General features: G+C 39.0%; 1 protein-coding gene across 2 annotated transcripts in view; it reads right to left on the reverse strand.

The window, feature by feature from the left end:
• Positions 1-19,666, reverse strand: part of LOC101676428 (cytochrome P450 3A12) — a 107,456-nt gene that overhangs the window by 5,042 nt on the left and 82,748 nt on the right. For both annotated transcript variants that reach the window (XM_045075076.1, XM_045075077.1), the window contains 4 exons: positions 8,979-9,106; positions 7,875-7,941; positions 4,010-4,170; positions 2,205-2,431 (listed from right to left, as the gene is read on the reverse strand). In XM_045075076.1, coding sequence (XP_044931011.1) covers positions 2,205-2,431; positions 4,010-4,170; positions 7,875-7,941; positions 8,979-9,106 — 583 coding nt within the window. The remainder of the gene's footprint in view (positions 1-2,204; positions 2,432-4,009; positions 4,171-7,874; positions 7,942-8,978; positions 9,107-19,666) is intronic.

Here is a 19,666-nt window from a genome sequence, read left to right on the forward strand (position 1 = left end):
AGCACAGGGAGCGGGAGAGGGAGAAGCCGGCCTCTTGCTGAGCAGGGAGCCTGACGTGAGGCTCGATCCCAGAACCCGAGATCATATCCCCAGCCAAAAGCAGCTGCTTAACAACTGAGCCACCCAGGTGCCCATCAAATAAATAAAATCTTTAATAAAATTATCCATAATACGCATTTTTAATACATGGATTGCATACTGCCTGGCACCGTCCCTGACACACACAGATAAGCAGTTCCTCTCGTGACTGAATGAATCACAGACAAGTATCAGGAGTGCTCCCCGGTTTCCATTAGAGAAGCTACAGGAGAGGGAACTGCTGAGCTTCTGGGAACCATCAGGTCTCCTGGTACAGAAAACAGATGACTTGGTCATTTTGAGATCTTTCAGCAAGCACTATGTGTGGATGCATTGCTAGCACTAGGGACACCATGCAACAGGACAGGGGCTCTGCCATCAGGGAGCTTAGAGACAGGGTCTAAATGTCTAAATCCCTAAAATGTTCATCCAGATTTTGCTCAGCAATACAATAAACAGGAAAACACGGACTGTAGCAGAATTCATGCTGCACCCAAAGCCAGACTGCTCTGAATCATCAGAAGAGAAAGCTCAAGACCCCTCCAAGGAGGATGTCTCAGACAGCTAGAGAGCAGATGCGCTTGCTCTGGATGAACCCCAGATGCTGAGAGAGGTGGGAGCTGGCACAGGACTGCGGCCACAGACAGCACAGGCCTGTGTGCCTATGTCCTCCTGAGGCTGTTCCTCCTGTCAGGGACGTGAACTCTCAGCTCCACAGCTGCTGCTCTCACACTACAGCTAGCAGAAACGGTGGCCCAGGCTTGCAAAGATGGAATGTGAGAATGTGAGGAGTAAATTTAGATAGCTAGAAGAAGCAGAAAAACTTAAAGGAAAAAAGTCCCATTGTCATCTTTTTTAATTTTTTATTTCTTTTCAGTGTAACAGTATTCCTTGTTTTTGCACCACACCCAGTGCTCCATGCAATCCGTGCCCTCTCTAATACCCACCACCTGGGTCCCCCAACCTCCCACCCCCGGCCCCTTCAAAACCCTCAGATTGTTTTTCAGAGTCCATAGTCTCTCATGGTTCACCTCCCTTGTCTTTTTTTTTTTTTATATTTTCTTTTTATTTTTTTATTTGACAGACATCACGAGAGGCGGAGAGGCAGGCAGAGAGAGGGAAAGAAGGAAGCAGGTTCCCCACTGAGCAGAGAGCCCGAAGCAGGGCTTGATCCCAGGACCCTGGGACCATGACCCAAGCCAAAGGCAGAAGCTTAACCGACTGAGCCACCCAGGTACCCCAAAAAAGTCTCATTGTCTTAAAAAGGATAATGGTAACATATATTATGGTATATGCATAATCACAAACACAAATATGGTATTTTGTTTATAGCTTACTGTTATGTCAAGTAAGTAGTTCAAAAAATATATAATGCCATTGTATATAAGGACCATGTTTTCATAAAGAAGATATGGACTAAAGAAGATATGGACCATTGTATACAATGGAATATTATGGCTCCATCAGAAAGGATGAATACCCAACTTTTGTATCAACATGGTTGGGACTGGAGGAGGTTATGCTGAGTGAAATAAGTCAAGCAGAGAAAGTCAATTACATCGCTTCACTTACTTGTGGAGCACAAGGAATAACATGGAGGACATTAGGAAAAGGAAAGGAAAAGTAAATTGGGAAAATCTGAAGGAAAGATGAACCACGAGAGACTGTGGACTCTGAGAAACAAACAGAGTTTTGGAGGGGACTGGAGTGGGGGGTTAGGTGAGCCTGGTGGTGGGTATGAAGGAGGGCACGGATTGCATGGAGCACTGGATGTGGTGCATAAACAATGAATCTTGGAACACTAAAAAAAAAATCTAAATTTTTAAAAAGTACATATATATATAATGCCATCCTTTTATTAATCTGTATGCATAGAAAAATATCCACAAGGACATATATCATATGATTAATAATGATGTATGTGACTGATGATGACATTAATCTTTTTTCTCAACTAGAGTTTGCAAAATTTTGACAATGATCATCTTGTAATAAAAAATACTTCTAAAAATAAAAAGGTGTACAAATAAATAATTGTACAACCATATGCTTGTCATCTATATGAAGGAAATATCAGAATATCCTCCAAAATGAGGGTGGGTTCCCCATCCCAAGGTTTCCTGTACCTTTCAGGACGGAACTCCTCAGGCTCTGGCCAGAGATCCTGGTGTCGGTGAAGAGTAAAGACTGGCACCATCACTACTGTCCCTTTGGGAATGAACACACCACTGATCTCCACATCTTTCTTACAGACCCTCTCAAGTCTACCACCAATTGGGTATAATCTCAGAGTTTCATTCAACACCATGTCCAGATACTCCATCTGTACAAGGCCATCGTAAGTAGGTGGTGCCTGGAAGGAAAGAAACAGATTTTGATACACTGAGATGTGGAATTAACATTCAACTCACTCTATACACTACTACTGAAGTGTTAGGAGCACCTAAGAATCATGAATTTTGATAAAGGGCATTTATGGCCGTTTTAATATCTACCATGTCCTTTGACCTGCTCAGTGGCCTGCTAACATGTGTGCAATAGTAATGACGAGGGGAGACGGCTGGGACAATCCCCTAATCAGGGTCTGAAATCCTTCCTAGGTAGTGATTTTTCTTCCTCATGTGAACAAAAGAGACTAAGACTGTGACACTTAATGGGGGTTTATTTTAGTTTTTTATTTAAGTTCAATTTAGTTAACATATAGTGTATTATGAGTTTTGTGTGTAGAATTTAATAATTCATTACTTGCATATAACACCCAGTGCTCATTACATCAGGTGCCCTCCTTAATGCCCATCACCCAGTTACCCCATCCTCCCATCATCTCCCTTCCAGAAACCCCCAGTTTGTTTCCTATACTTAAGAGTTATAGTTTGTCTCCCTCTCTGTTTTTTTAATTATTTTTTAAAATTTCTTTTCAGCATAACAGTATTCATTGTTTTTGCACCACACCCAGTGTGCTCCATGCAATCCGTGCCCTCCCCAATACCCACCACCTGGTTCCCCCAACCTCCCACTCTCCGCCCCTTCAAAACCCTCAGGTTGTTTTTCAGAGTCCATAGTCTCTCATGGTTCACCTCCCCTTCCAATTTCCCCCAACTCCCTTCTCCTCTCCATCTCCCCATGTCCTCCATGCTATTTGTTATGCTCCACAAATAAGTGAAACCATATGATAAGTGACTCTCTCTGCTTGACTTATTTCACTCTGTTTTTATCTTATTTTATTTCTCCCTATGATCCTTAGTCATCAGTGAAATATGTTGAAGTCATCATTTTCTTTCAAAACAGAGGTCACATACCAACACCATAAAAGAAGAACATACAACAGAAAATATCTCCTCTTCCATATAAACTCTTCTAGTGAAAATATCCTGATTTCTATCTTTTCAATTATATTTACAGTATTTAAAGAGAAACACTATATTACATGAAAACCATAATTGGGGGAGACACTTGTTCCTTTCAAAACATATAGGACAAGAGAGGGGTAGGACTGGATGCCACCGACTGTGGGAACACAATTTCAGTTCTAGGGAATTTTGTGAAGGGGATCAGATCTCAGCCCCACCCTCTGTTGCTGGAAAGGTCTCCTCATTGTTGGTCTGGGGTTTCACTGTTTGCTCAATAAGGTACTCCAGCCCCCGAGGCCAGGTCTCTTCATAAGCTGGGAGCTCCTGTTTAGGCAGCTCTGTTCCTTGTTCCCCAGCCAACAATTAGTCCCCAAGTTCCAGATAATACAGGTAAAAAAGTGGAGCCTCTTTCCCCAGTACCACCAAACAACTATATGAAGCAGAGACTCACCCCATGCTGGACATGCAAACGTGAGTTAGATGTAAACCTTTTTATGAAAACCCTCTGGATTTGAGAACTAATCTGTTACTGAGATATAACCAAGCCTATTCTGACTCCCTCCTCAGTAGGACCCACTCACCTTCTTGGGGAAAGTCGCATCAATCTCCTCCTGCAGTTTCTGCTGGACATCGGGGTGAGTGGCCAATTCATACACAAGGAAGGAAAGAGAAGTGCTAGTGGTCTCATAGCCAGCAAAAATAAAGATAATAGATTGGGCCACGAGTTCCAGATCAGACAGAGCTAAAAGGAGAAGAGAGACATTTGAGCTAAAACAGATGAATATAAAATACCACATTTTAGATGGTGAGAAATCTATTTGAAACTCACATTTCCTTTGGAGGAAAATTTAAAAGCAATCCAGAATCAAACTCACACTGGTTTGCACTCTGATGTCTATCTTACAGAGCCAGAAAAGCCAGAAGTTGTCTTGACCTGATTATTCCCATGGCCTATTCTCATGGTTTTGACCATCCATTCATGCTCATGCCACCTTCCCCACCAACATGGATAGGTGATTTCAGAAAATGGCATTTCATCTAATGTACACAGAGTTATCAGTATGTCCTTTGGAGAACCCCAACAGGACTTCCGTCCTAAGTCACATGGGATAGTATTCTCTCCCAGGAAAATTTAAATCCTTTCCGCTAAAACAGAACATAAATTTCTTTAGAGAATTTGCAATGCTAAGGCTTAATTGTCAGGAAAAATGAATGATGTTTTACCTAAGCATATTTGTGGGGAACTTTAAAGAATACAAATGGGCTACAGATAAATCTTGCTGCCCCAAATTGGGATCTGCAGTATCTGGGAGCTTATTAGAAATGCAGACTCTCAAATGTCACCCTAGAACAATCGAATCAAAATCTGACCTTTCATGAGATGTGGTGATCTGTGTGCACAACCTATCTTGAGAAGCACAGCTTATACCTTTCCGAGGTCTCAGCTAATAGACCTGGCACACAACTTCTCAAGTGGATGACCTCCAGTATGTACAGAAACTATGACACAGACAAAGTGAGAAGAGTGGTGACTAAACTAGGATAATTCATGCCATTAAAGGAGCAGAAGAAAGAAGGTGTCAATAGAAGGTACTAGTTAGCAAGAAACAGACAAGCTGAATCCAGTGAATGGCATTAGCAATGCCTATTCAATCAAAACCTGAATGTCACCTTCCTTAGTGAATAGCCCCACTCTGAATACAAGTTGGCATCTCCTTTGACTTTTCTCTTAGCAGAAACTCAGCATGGCCATGCTCTAATTTCTTTCATCACAACTGTGTCAAGACATTTAGATACTTAGAACACTGAAATGAACATGGTACCTGCCACCAACTGTAAGTCACAACTAAAAACAATACAAAAAGTCTAAGAAAGGTCTGTAGAGTTGTGATATGACAGTCTTACTTTCTGTGATGCTGCTGTGGATAAATTCAACAATCAGAGTTTTTTCATGATTGCCATGAGCCCTATGATAATCAAAGTTTAGGGCTGTGCTGTCCAATAAGATAGTTACTTGCCAGATGTGGCTATTTCTATTTAAGTTTTACTTAGTTATATTAAATACAATATAAAATTCAGATCTTCAGTGATACTAGCCACATGTCAAGTGCTTGATAACCACATGTGTGTAGTGGTTCTGTACAGAAACAAGCATATATACAATATTTCCTTTATCATAGAATGTAGTAGAGAGAGAGAGAGAGAGAGAGAATAGAATGATATAGGAACATGTGGGAGGCTCAGTCTGCCCCTGGCTCAGATCATGGTCCCAGAGTCCTGGGATTGAGCTCCACATCAGGCTCCCTGCTCTGTGGGAAGTCTGCTTCTCCCTCTCCCCCTGCACTTGCTTGTGTTCCCTCTCTCACCGTCTCCCTCCCCCCCTCTCTCTGTCAAATAAAGAAAATACTTTTTAAAAAATTTTAAAAGAATATAAGTAGACATCATAATAGATACAGAAATACAGATATTAGTGGTGTGGTAAAGTAAGCTAATCATTTTTTCTCTATAACAAGCTGTTATATATATTTAAGAATTTTGTAAGGTGGTTGTCAAACCATGCATGGCTTAAAATTAACCACAATGGGAATATTTCTGTCACAAAAACAACTATAAATCAAACCCCCTTTTTTCTTTTAGATGCGGAGACCATAATTAGATCACTGGTTATGGTTATAGAAATATTTATGTTGATTAGTCCTATGTAAATATAGTTGACATTCAGGGCTTGGCCTACTGAGAGGAAATAGAAGCAAAGACACCCTCATAGCAACAAGCACTCCTAGATCCCAGATTCTGGTTCCTAAATACCATTCTCACTAAAAGAAACAGAGCTTCTTGGAGAAAATGGCTCATTCCAAGGGATCATCACAGGAAACAGTAGAGAAACGGGAATGTCTCACACCAGAATGCAAGAAAATGCTCAGGAAATAATATGGTAAAAGGATACAGAACACTCTGTGTGCCATAGTGGTGGATATAGATCACTATACATAGGTCTAAACCCATAACATATACAACACCAAGGGTGAACTGTAATGTAAACTATGGAATTAGGGTAGTAATAACGTGTCACTATAGGGACATTGTCTGTAACAAAATTACCACATGGTGGGGGATTTTGATAGAGGGGGGTTCTGCATGTAAGTGGGGCAGGGGGAATATGGGATAAATCACTGTGTCTTTCACTCAGTTTTGCAGTGAACCTAAAATTGCTATAAAAAATAAGGTCTGTTGAGACACCTGTGTGGCTCAGTCAGTTAAGCTTCTGCCTTCAGCTCAGGTCATGATCCCAGAGTCCTGGGATCAAGTTCTGTATCAGTCTCCTTGCTCTGCAGGGAGCTTGCTTCTCTTTCTGTCTGCTGGTCCCTCTCCTGTGTTCTTGCTCTCTTTAAATAATAAAATAATTTACAATTAAATATTATAATTTTATAATCTAATTATATTTAAATATTTAAATAATGAAATATATAAAAATAAATAAATAATAAATAAATAAATCTTTAAATAAATAAAGTCTACTGAATACATAAAAAAAAGAAGTTGAAAGGGAAAAAAAAGGACACAGGAGCCCAAAAGAAAGTGTTTACAGAGGACAAATCTGAGAAAATTAACAATCCAAATAAAAAATTATATAAAAGACTAAGTTAGTAGTATATGAGATGATACTGACACATATAAATAGACAAATACAGAATACTGGATGTTATACTCAACTAGTGAATTGTTGAACACTGCATTAAAAACTCATGATATACTCTATATGGGCTAATGGACATAATAGAAATAAAAATAAAAAATAAATAAACAAATACAATAATGATGGTGAATGGATAGCTGACCCTAACAATGGACTATCACTCCTAATGTAGAAGGAATGGCGGAAGTAGAAAGTCATCATTTGCAACCATCAAAGTAATAATGATTTTAGTCAAATACCATCCATGGATGATAAAAGTAATAGGTGATTACTTAAAGAGAAACACCATATGTACACAGTCTCAAAGGCATACTGCACCAGTTACTTCTTAATTATAGAAGTAAAAGAAAAACTTTCAGTAGATTAAGCCAGTGAACACAAGTTTAACCAAATGTTCCAAGTGAAGGTCACCAATACTGCAGCCAGGTGCCTCATGATGTGATGAAACCTTGATGCCAATTTCCAGGCAGAGGTTCTGATTCAGTGGGCCTAGATTAGGCTGGAGGATAGCCATTGCAAACAAGCCCCCATGTGGCAGACCACTGAGAGCTTTGTCTATCATTGCCCTTCAAGCTTTGAACAAATTCTGGCTGTATTCTTCTAGAAAAAGCTCTGGCTACCATTTGTATCTGAACATGTGTCTTCCTTCAATTTTCTGATATTTCATCTGCTAAAAATCTTCCTCTGTATCTGAGAAATATCTCCTGTCTCTGCCCCATCAAGAGCCCTCTGCAGCTCTCTTGGCTTACCTTTATGGGTGTCCATTTCTTTGGAATTCTGGGAGTTAATCATCAGCTGAAGAAAATCCACTCGGTGCTGGACACAGAAAGAGACATTTCAATGACAAAAAGTCACTTGTGAAGCCAGAAATACTAACTTTTTTCCTAAGTATATGATGCTTTTACACCCAGAAATTTAACTAATGTTGTCAGAGACATCAGTGAACAAAAATGTCCAGCAACAAATCTTGGAGAGCACAATATTTCCCTGACAGGAATCCAGCCATTATGTCCCACTGCTTTTTGGCTCTTGCTCTCTCTGTTCCTCAGCTTCTCTGGCTTTTGAACACAGCTTCTTGGCCTAAGAGCTGCCTGCTCCCTCTCCTATCACACCTACTAGCTCAGGAGAAAGTATGATTTTAGTCTGTTTTTTCAGCCTCAATTGTTAATGAATGGCCATATATATGAATCCCCTGGCCTCTGTATACTCCACAGGAAGCTTCTGTGTCAGCATCTTCCAATGTCCCACCCTCCCAGAGCTCTGCATAATCCTCAGAGACATCCTGGGGGACCCAGCTCTGTCTCCCTGTCCTGCACACATCCTAGTGCTGGCCACCAGGCTTCAGGAAGGCAAAGCCTGCTTGGCCAGATTTCAGCCTTAGTGCCCAAAGAAGACACCTGTTCACTCCATGACAGCCTCAAATTTAACATAATCAGGTGCCTGGAGAGAACTTCCACTGGAGAATGGGTAAGAAAAGAGGCTTGGAATTGAAGGGATTCTTTGCCATCATAAGATATGGCAAAATCATACTACCAGGAAAATGATTGTACACATAATTTTTATGTTTTGACCATTTATTGAAGGGAAGTTGTAGTTTTTCTCTCACCAAACTGATGCAGTGACATACTAGTTGGCATGCTTATTCTTGAATTTTAAACATCAGCTGACTCATCTTATTGCCTCTCCTGACCTCTACCTTCTTCTTTCTCTCTAAAGTGTTAGAAATCTCTTGCCCTAAACTCTAGAGTTCTCTATTTACCACGAAAACATACTTAGTAGCATGCACATCAGATGTATACAGCTCAATAAAAGATCAAAGGTGAATATGCACATGTAGCCACCATTGGATTTACCTTTTGTTTATCTTGGAGGCGACTTTCCTTCATCCTCTTTATAGATTTCTTGAAAAAATCAGTAACACTTTTTGGAAATAGTGAGATATTTAACATTTCAAAAACTGGGGTAAGAAATGGAAACAGTACTATAAGAAAAAAAAATGGAAATATCAATGAAAATGCAGAATTTCCCTGGAGCATGTATAATTTCCTCTACCAGCTGAGGATTAAAAGACATCAGGATTCATTCATATCAGGAGTTAATCCCTCTATGAATTTTACTTGAACTTTCAGGCCAATGGCTGAACCAGAGCAAGTCACACACATGGGCCACCACTAGAGCAGTCAGATCCAAAGGAATGGGATTACATTCCCAGATCTCTTAGACTTTTATTTTTGGACTAGAGAATATTTGGAAACACCAGACCATAATATGTTACTTTGATTTATCACACTGTTTAAGAAATTGTGTCTGGATGGAAATAATACATAGGTATGCTCTTCAACTACAATGGAATAAAATTAGAAAACAAGAACACAACTAACATGGAAAACCCATGAATCTGTGGAAATTACACAATACACTTTTATATAGCCAGTCAGCAAAGAAGAAATCTAAAGTGCATTTTAGAATTACTTGGAGAACAAAAAAATGAGGAAACCACATACCAAAACTCATGGGATGTAGCAAAAGCAATGGCTGGAAAGAAATTTTTCATTATATATGCCTATCTTTAAATAAAACCAAGATTTCAAATATATGACCCAATACTCTTTCAAAAACATGTCAAAGAACCCTCTTACACTGTTGGTAGGAATGCAAGTTGGTACAGCCACATTGGAAAACAGCATGGAGTTTCCTTAAGAAGTTAAAAAAAAGAGCTTCCCTATGACCCTGCAATTGTTCAACTGTATATTTACCCCAAAGATACAGATGTAGTGAGAAGAAGGGCCATCTGTACCCTAATGTTCATAGCAGCAATGGCCACGGTCACCAAACTGTGGAAAAAAACCAAGATGCCCTTCAACGGACGAATGGATAAGGATGATGTGGTCCATATACACTATGGAGTATTATGCCTCCATCAGAAAGGACGAATGGGTAGAAGAAGAATAAATGAAACAAGATGGGATTGGGAGGGAGACAAACCATAAGTGACTCTTAATCTCACAAAACAAACTGAGGGTTGCCGGGGGGAGGGGGTTTGGGAGAAGGGGGTGGGATTATGGACATTGGGGAGGGTATGTGATTTGGTGAGTGCTGTGAAGTGTGTAAACCTGGTGATTCACAGACCTGTACCCCTGGGGATAAAAATATATGTTTATAAAAATAAAAAATTATAAAAAAAAAAAAAAAAAAAAAAAGAAAGGACGAATACCCAACTTTTGTAGCAACATGGATGGAACTGGAAGAGATTATGCTGAGTGAAATCAGTCAAGCAGAGAGAGTCAATTATCATATGATTTCACTTCTTTGTGGAGTATAACAAATAGCATGGAGGACATGGGGAGTTAGAGAGGAGAAGGGATTTGGGGGAAGTTGGAAGGGGAGGTGAACCATGAGAGACTATGGACTCTAAAAAACAAAATTAGCAAGACAGGAAACAACATGTGTTGGAGGGGATTGGAGAAAGGGGAACACTCTTACACTGTTGGTGGGAATACAAGTTGGTGCAGCCTCTTTGGAGAACAGTGTGGAGATTCCTCCAGAAATTAAAAATAGAACTTCCCTATGATCCTGCCATTGCACTCCTGGGTATTTACCCCAAAGATACAGATGTAGTGAAAAGAAGGGCCATCTGTACCCCCAATGTTTATAGCAGCGATGGCCACGGTCGCCCAACTGTGGAAAGAACCAAGATGCCTTTCAACGGATGAATGGATAAGGAAGATGTGGTCCATATACACTATGGAATATTATGCCTCCATCAGAAAGGACGAATACCCAGCTTTTGTAGCAACATGGATGGGACTGGAAGAGATTATGCTGAGTGAAATCAGTCAAGCAGAGAGAGTCAATTATCATATGGTTTCACTTATTTGTAGAGCATAAGAAATAACACGGAGAACATGGGGAGATGGAGAGGTGAAGGGTGTTGGGAGAAATTGGAGGGGGAGACGAACCATGAGAGACTATGGACTCTGAAAAACAATCTGAGGATTTTGAAGGGGCAAGGGGTGGGATGTTGGGTGAGCCTGGTGGTGGGTATTATGGAGGGCACGGATTGCATGGAGCACTGGGTGTGATGCATAAACAATGAATTCTGGTACACTGAAAAGAAATTTAAAAATAAAATATTTTTTAAAATGCCCAAAATATGAGCATGCCAAACCAAAAGCAAGCAGAAGGAAGCACATAATACAGACAAGAGCAGAAACTTAGGAAATAGAGAATTAAAAACAAGAGAAAATTCAAAGAAAGCAAAGCTGATTCTTTCAAAAGACCTTTAGCTAGACAATCAAGGAAAAAGGAGAAGAGATTCCAATTACTGTCATCAGATGTGAAAGAGGAGATTACTGCTGACATTACAACACTAAAAAGGACTATAGGGAATACTATGAACAACAGAATGCCAATAAACTAGATGAAATGGAAAAATTCCTAGAAAAAGAGAAACTAGAAAGTGACATAAACAACACACGCACACACACACACACACATGCACACAAAGAGGCAATCTGAAAGACAAATAAAATGACTGAGTTATTAGTGAAGAAACTGCTGACAAAAAAGAAGCTCAGTTCCAGGCGATTTCTCAGGTGAGTTCTAGCAAATATTTAAAGTGCAATCAACACCAATTTTTCACAAATTCTTCCAAAAATAGAAGAGATAGGAACACCTCCAAACTCATTCTACTTGGCCAGTATTACCCTAATACTAAAACCAGACAATAATATTACAAAACAAGAAAAGTATAGACCAATGTATCTTATGACACGGATCCTCAAATTCTCAACAAAATACAAGCAAACTGAACACAGCAACATATCAAAAGAAGGATATTCTATAACCAAGAGGGGTGTATCCAGGTTATATAATACAATAGAATGACAAAATTTTTTTAAATCCACACAGTCATCTCAATACATCCAGAGAAAGTATAGAACAAAAATCCAACACAATTTGGCAATAAGAATACTCAACAAACTAGAAGCAGAAAGCAATGTCCTCAATCTGATAAAGGGCATCTATGAAAAACTCAGAGCTAACACCACATTTACTGGATACAGACTGGACACTTACCCATAAGATTAAACAAAATGAGGATGTCTCTATCACCCTTCTATTCAACATTGTACTAGAAGTTTTAGCCAGGAAATATATGCAAAAAAGAGAGAGAGAGAAGAAGAAAAAAGAAAGAAAGAAAGAAAGAAAGAAAGAAAGAAGAAAGAAAGATAGATATATAAGGGAGGGGGGAAGATGGAGGGAGGGAGGGAGGAAGGGGAAACACAAGTTATTCATAGCGGAAATAAAGAAGTAAAAGCATCTCTATTATCAGAGAGCATAATGTTGTACATAGAAAATCTGAAGTAATGCAATAGGAGTCTATTGGAAATAATAAACCAGTTTAGTAGGGTTTCAGAATACAAGATCAACATACAAAATCAATTGTATTTCATAAACTACAATAAAAAATCCAAAATTGAAATTAGGAATATAACTCCTTTACAATAACATCAAGAAGAACTGAATACTTAGGAATAGCTTTTATTTTTTAAAGATTTGATTTATTTATTTGACAGAGAGAGAGATCACAAGTAGGCAGAGAGTCAGACAGAGAGAGGAGGAAGCTGAAGCTGAGGCTCTCTGCCCAGCAGGGATGCTGAGGCAGATGCGGGGCTCACCCTGAGATCATGACCTAAGCTGAAGGCAGCAGCTTAATCCACTGAGCCACCCAGGCACCCCTAGATTTTTTTTTTAACAAGGAAATATATTAACTGATAGCTCCCTAAAAATATAAGCTGAGAGCAAAATGGTTTAATTGCAGAATGTGGAACAGATTTAATAAAAGAAGTGCTATACTTTGAAAACCACAAGTATTGTTGAAATAAATTAAAGAAGATCTATATAAATGGAAAATATCTAATGACCATGAATTAGAACTTAATATTGTCAAGATGGCAATAACTCCTCAAGCTGATTTAGAGATTAATGCATTCCGTATCAGAATACTAGTTGGCTTCTTTGTCAAAATTTACATACTGAATTTAAAACTCATATGGAATTGTAAGAACCCAGAACGACCAAACAATCTTGAAAGAAAAAAGAATAAAATTATAGAACTCCAACTTCCAGTTTCAAAACTTAGCACAAAGCTATAATGATCAAGACAGTGTGGTCCAGTGCAGGAAGGGTCTGGCTCCCGGCAAGCAGCAGAACAACGGAGCACAAAATCAGGACTTTTTAGAAATCTGCTCCACTGAGGGACATTGCTCCAGAGACTAAACTGGGGTGAAGCCCACGCGGGGTCAGCGTGGCCCCAGGTCCCACAGGGTCACAGAAGGATTGGGGGTATCTGAGTGTCACAGAGCTCACAGGTATTAGAGCAGGGAAGCTGGCTACAGAGACGGAGCTGAGGAGTGAGCTCTCAGCTCAGGGTTACCTTGAACAAGTCACAGGCTAGTTGAGTTCGGAGTGCAGCCGGAGGCCAGGGAGATGGGAATGACTGGGCACTTTTCTCTGAGGGCCCACTGAGGAGTGGGTCCCTGAGCTCTCAGCTCCTCTGGGCCAGAGATTGGGAGGCCGCCATTTTCATTCCCATCCTCTGGAACTCTACAGAAAGAGTTCAGGAAACAAAAGCTACAGAAGCAAACCTGAGCGGATTACTTAGCCTTGCCCCTGGTAAGGGCGGTGCAATTCTGCCTTGGACGAAGACACTTGAGAATCACTACAACAGGCCCCTCCCCCAGAAGATCAACAAGAAATCCCACTTATCAAAGAGAGCAGTGGAATTCTAGAGGAGGAGAAAGCAAAGCATGAAACTGATGGCTTTCTCCCCATGATTCTTTAGTCTTGCAGTTAATTTAATTTTTTTTATTTAATTTTTTTTCTTCTGCTAAATTTTTTTAAACTTTTACCCTTTCCTTTTTTAATGTTTTTAAACTAGTTTATCTTAACGATACCTTTCAAAAAATAATAATAATAACCTTTTTTGAAACTTCATTATTATAGTCATATTTTATCCTTCATTGTATTTAACTTTATTTTTTGTATACACATTGGGTTTCTTCTTCTAAAAAATTTGGGGTACAACTTCTTCTAATAGACCCAAATATACCCTAAATCTAGCTCCAGGCTTGTTCTAGTCTCCAGCCTGAGCAAATTCTCTCCACTTTCTTTTTCGTTATTCTCCCAACCAACTTACTTTATCAACTCCTTTTATAGAAATTAAAAAAAATTTTTTTTCATCTTTATACGCATATCCCATCCCTTCATTGTGTTTACCCTCCCTTATATACGTTTTTCATTTTTTTTAAATTTCTTTTCAGTGTAACAGTATTCATTGTTTTTGCACCACACCCAGTGCTCCATGCAATCCGTGCCCTCTCCAATACCCACCACCTGGTTCCCCCAACCTCCCATCCCTCACCCCTTCAAAACCCTCAGGTTTTTTTTCAGAGGTAGTTTCTTCTAAGAGACCATAATACTCCCAAAATTAAGTGGGTGACCCTGTTCTAGTCACCAGTCTAATATATGTATGTTTTTTTTTATATTTTTTCTTTATTTGTTTTCTTTTCTAATTTTTTTTCTGAACCTCCTTTTATCCCCTTTGTCCCCGCCCTCAATATTTAGGGTCTCTTCTGATTTGGTTAAAGCGCATTTTCCTGGGATCTTTGCCACCCTTTTAGTATTTTATTTGCTCCTTCATATATTCTTATCTTGACAAAATGACAAGACAGAAAAACTCACTACAAAAAAAAGAACAAGAGGCAGTACTGAAGGCTAGGGACCTAATCAATACAAACATTGGTAATATGTCAGATCTAGAGTTCAGAATGACAATTCTCAAGGTTCTAGCCAGGCTTGAAAAAGGCATTAGAGAAACCCTCTCTGGAGATATAAAAGCCCTTTCTGGAGAAATAAAAGAACTAAAATCTAATCAAGTTGAAATATAAAAAGCCATTAATGAGGTGCAATAAAAAATGGAGGCTCTTCTATGACCCTGCAATTGCACTATGGGGGATTTACACCAAAGATACAGATGTAGTGAAAAGAAGGGCCATCTATACCCCAATGTTTATAGCAGCAATGGCCACGGTAACCAAACTGTGGAAAGAATGAAGATGCCCTTCAATGGACGAATAGATAAGGAAGAAGTGGTCTATATACACTATGGAGTATTATACCTCCATCCAAATGGACGAATACCCAACTTTTGTAGCAACATGGATGGAACTGGAAGAGATTATGCTGAGTGAAACAAGTCAAGCAGAGAGAGTCAATTATCATATGGTTTCACTTATTTGGGGAGCATAACAAATAGCATGGAGGACATGGGGAGTTAGAGAGGAGAAGGGAGTTGGGGGAAATTGGAAGGGGAGGTGAACCATGAGAGACTATAAACTCTGAAAAACAATCTGAGAGTTTTGAAGGGGTGTGGGGTGGTAGGTTGGGGGAACCAGGTGGTGGGTATTAAGGAAGGCATGGATTGCATGGCGCACTGGGTGTGGTGCAAAAACAATGAATACTGTTATGCTGAAAAGAAAAAATTTTAATGGAGGCTCTTACTGCTAGGATAAATGAGGCAGAAGAAAGAATTAATGATATAGAAGACCAAAGGACAGAGAATAAAGAAGCTGAGAAAAAGAGAGACAAACAGCTACTGGACCACAAGGGGAGAATTCGAGAGATAAGTGACACCATAAGACAAAACAGCATTAGAATAATTGGGATTCCAGAAGAAGAAGAGAGAGAGAGGGGAGCAGAAGTTATATTATTATAGAGAATTTCCCTAATATGGCAAAAAGAACAAGCATCAAAATCCAGGAGGTGCAGAGAACCCCCCTCAAAATCAACAAAAATAGGTCCACACCCCATCACCTAATAGGAAAATTTACAAGTCTTAGTGAAAAAGAGAAACCCTGAAAGCAGCCTGGGAAAAGATGTCTGTCACATACAACAGTAAAAAATATTAGATTGGCATCAGACTTATCCACAGAGATCTAGCAGGCCAGAAAGAACTGGCATGATATATTCAGAGCACTAAATGAGAAAAACATGCAGTCAAGAATACTATATCCAGCTAGGCTATCATTGAAAATAGAAGGAAAGATAAAAAGCTTCCGGACAAACAAAAACAAAGAATTTGCAAACACCAAACCAGCTCTACAGGAAATATTGAAAGGGGTCCTCTAAGCAAAGAGAGACCCTAAAAGTAGTAGATCAGAAAGGAACAGAGACAATATACAGTAACAGTCACCTTACAGGCAATACAATGGCACTAAATTCATATCTCTGAATAGTTACCCTGAATGTTAATGGGCTAAATGCCCCAATCAAAAGACACAGGGTATCAGAATGGATAAAAATACAAAACCCATCAATATGCTGCCTACAAGAAACTCATTTTAGACCCAAAGACACCTCCAGATTTAAAGTGAGGGGGTGGAAAACAATTTACCATGCTAATGGACATCAGAAGAAAGCTGGGGTGGCAATCCTTATATCAGATCAATTAGATTTTAAGCCAAAGACTATAATAAGAGATGAGGAAGGACACTATATCATATTCAGAGGGTCTGTCCAACAAGAATATCTAACAGTTTTAAATATCTATGCCCCTAACATGGGAGCAGACAACTACATAAACCAATTAATAACAAAATCAAAGAAACACATTGACAATAATACAATAGTAGTAGGGGACTATAACACTCCCCTCACAGAAATGGATAGATCATCCAAGCAAAAGATCAACAAGGAAATAAAGGTCTTAAATGACACACTGGACCAGATGGACATCACAGATATATTCAGAACATTCCATTCCAAAGCAACAGAATACACATTCTTCTCTAGTGCACAGGGAACATTCTCCAGAATAGATCACATCCTAAGTCATAAATCAGGTCTCCACTGGTATCAAAAGATTGGGATCATTCCCTGCATATTTTCAGACCACAATGTTCTAAAGCTAGAACTCAATCACAAGAGGAAATTTGGAAAGAAGCCAAATACATGGAAACTAAACAGCACCCTTCTAAATGGATCAACCAGGAAATTAAAGAAGAATTGAAAAAAGTCATGGAAACAAATGATAATGAAAACACAACAGTTCAAAATCTGTGAAACACAGCAAAGGCAGTCCTGTGAGGAAAATATATAGCAGTACAAGCCTTTCTCAAGAAACAAGAAAGGTCTCAAATACACAACCTAACCCTACACCTAAATAAGTGGAGAAAGAACAACAAAGAAAGCCTAAATACACCAGGAGAAGAGAAATCATAAAGATTAGAGCAGAAATCAATGAAATAGAAACAAAAAAAAATAGAACAAATAAACAAAACTAGGAGTTGGTTCTTTGAAAGAATTAATAAGATTGATAAACCCCTGCCCAGACTTATCAAAAAGAAAAGAAAAATGACCCAAATAAATAAAATCATGAATGAAAGAGGAGAGATCACAACCAACACCAAGGAAATGAAAACAATTTTAAGAACATACTATGAGCAATTCTATGCCAACAAATTTGACAATCTGGAAGAAATGGATGCATTCCTAGAGACACATAAACTACCACACTGAACCAAGAAGAAATAGAAAACATGAACAGACCCATAACCAGTAAGGAGATTGAAACAGTCATCAAAAATCTCCAAACAAACAAAAGCCCAGGACCAGACGGCTTCCCCGGGGAATTCTACCAGACATTTAAAGAAGAATTAATTCCTATTCTCCTGAAACTGTTCCAAAAAACAGAGATGGAAGGAAAACTTCCAAACTCATTTTATGAGGCCAGCATCACCTTGATCCCAAAACCAGACAAGAATCCCATCAAAAAAGAGAATTATGGACCAATATCCTTGATGAACACAAATGCGAAAATTCTTACCAAAATACTAGCCAATAGGATCCAACAGTACATTAAAAGGATTATTCACCACGACCAAGTGGGATTTATTCCAGGGCTGCAAGGTTGGTTCAACATCCGCAAATCAATCAATGTGATAAACACATTAATAAAAGAAAAAGAACCATATGATACTCTCAATAGATGCTGAAAAAGCATTTGACAAAGTACAGCATCCCTTCCTGATCAAAACTCTTCAAAGTGTAGAAATAGAGGGCACGTACCTCAATATTATCAAAGCCATCTATGAAAAACCCACCTCAAATATCATTCTCAGTGGAGAAAAACTGAAAGCTTTTCTGCTAAGGACAGGAACACGGCAGGGATATTCATTATCACCACTGCTATTCAACATAGTACTAGAAGTCCTAGCCTCAGTAATCAGACAACAAAAAGAAATTAAAGGCATCCAAATCGGCAAAGAAGAAGTCAAACTATCACTCTTTGCAGATGATATGATACTATATGTGGAAAAACCGAAAGACTCCACTCCAAAACTGCTAGAACTTGTACAGGAATTTAGTAAAGTGTCAGGATATAAAATCAATGCACAGAAATCAGTTGCATTTTTCTACAACAACAACAAGACAGAAGAAAGAGAAATTAAGGAGTCAATCCCATTTACAATTGCACCCAAAACCATAAGATACCTAGGAATAAACCTAACCAAAGAGGCTAAGAATCTATACTCAGAAAACTATAAAATACTCATGAAAGAAATTGAGGAAGACCCCCAAAATGGAAAAATATTCCATGCTCCTGGATTGGAAGAACAAATATTGTGAAAATGTCTATGCTACCTAAAGCTATCTATACATTTAATGCAATCCCTATCAAAACCCCACCCATTTTTTTTTCAAAGAAATGGAACAAATAATCCTAAAATTTATATGGAACCAGAAAAGACCTCGAATAGCCAAAGGTATATTGAAAGAGAAAGCCAAAGTTGGTGGCATCACAATTCCAGACTTCAAGATCTATTCCAAAGCTGTCATCATCAAGACAGTATGGTACTGGCACAAAAACAGACACATAGATCAATGGAACAGAATACAGAGCCCAGAAATAGACCCTCAACTCTACAGTCAACTAATCTTCGACAAAGCAGGAAAGAATGTCCAATGGAAAAAAGACAGCCTCTTCAATAAATGGTGTTGGGAAAATTGGACAGCCACATGCAGAAAAATGAAATTGGACCATTTCCTTACACCATACATGAAAATAGACTCCAAATGGATGAAGGACCTCAATGTGAGACAGGAATCCATCAAAATCCTTGAGGAGAACACAGGCAGCAACCTCTTTGACCTCAGCTGCAGCAACATCTTCCTAGGAACATCACCAAAAGCAAGAGAAGCAAGGACAAAAATGAACTACTGGGATTTCATCAAGATCAAAGGAAACAGTTAACAAAACCAAAAGACAACTGACAGAATGGGAGAAGATATTTGCAAATGACATATCAGATAAAGGGCAAGTGTCCAAAATCTATAAAGAATTTATCAATCTCAACACCCAAAGAACAAATAATCCAATCAAGAAATGGGCAGAGGACATGAACAGACATTTCTGCAAAGAAGACATCCAGATGGCCAACAGACACATGAAAAAGTGCTCCACATCACTTGGAATCAG

The sequence above is a fragment of the Mustela putorius genome, unplaced genomic scaffold, assembly GCF_011764305.1.
Source record: "Mustela putorius furo isolate JIRA1106 unplaced genomic scaffold, ASM1176430v1.1 tig00000139_pilon_pilon_pilon, whole genome shotgun sequence".
Lineage (NCBI taxonomy): Eukaryota > Metazoa > Chordata > Mammalia > Carnivora > Mustelidae > Mustela > Mustela putorius.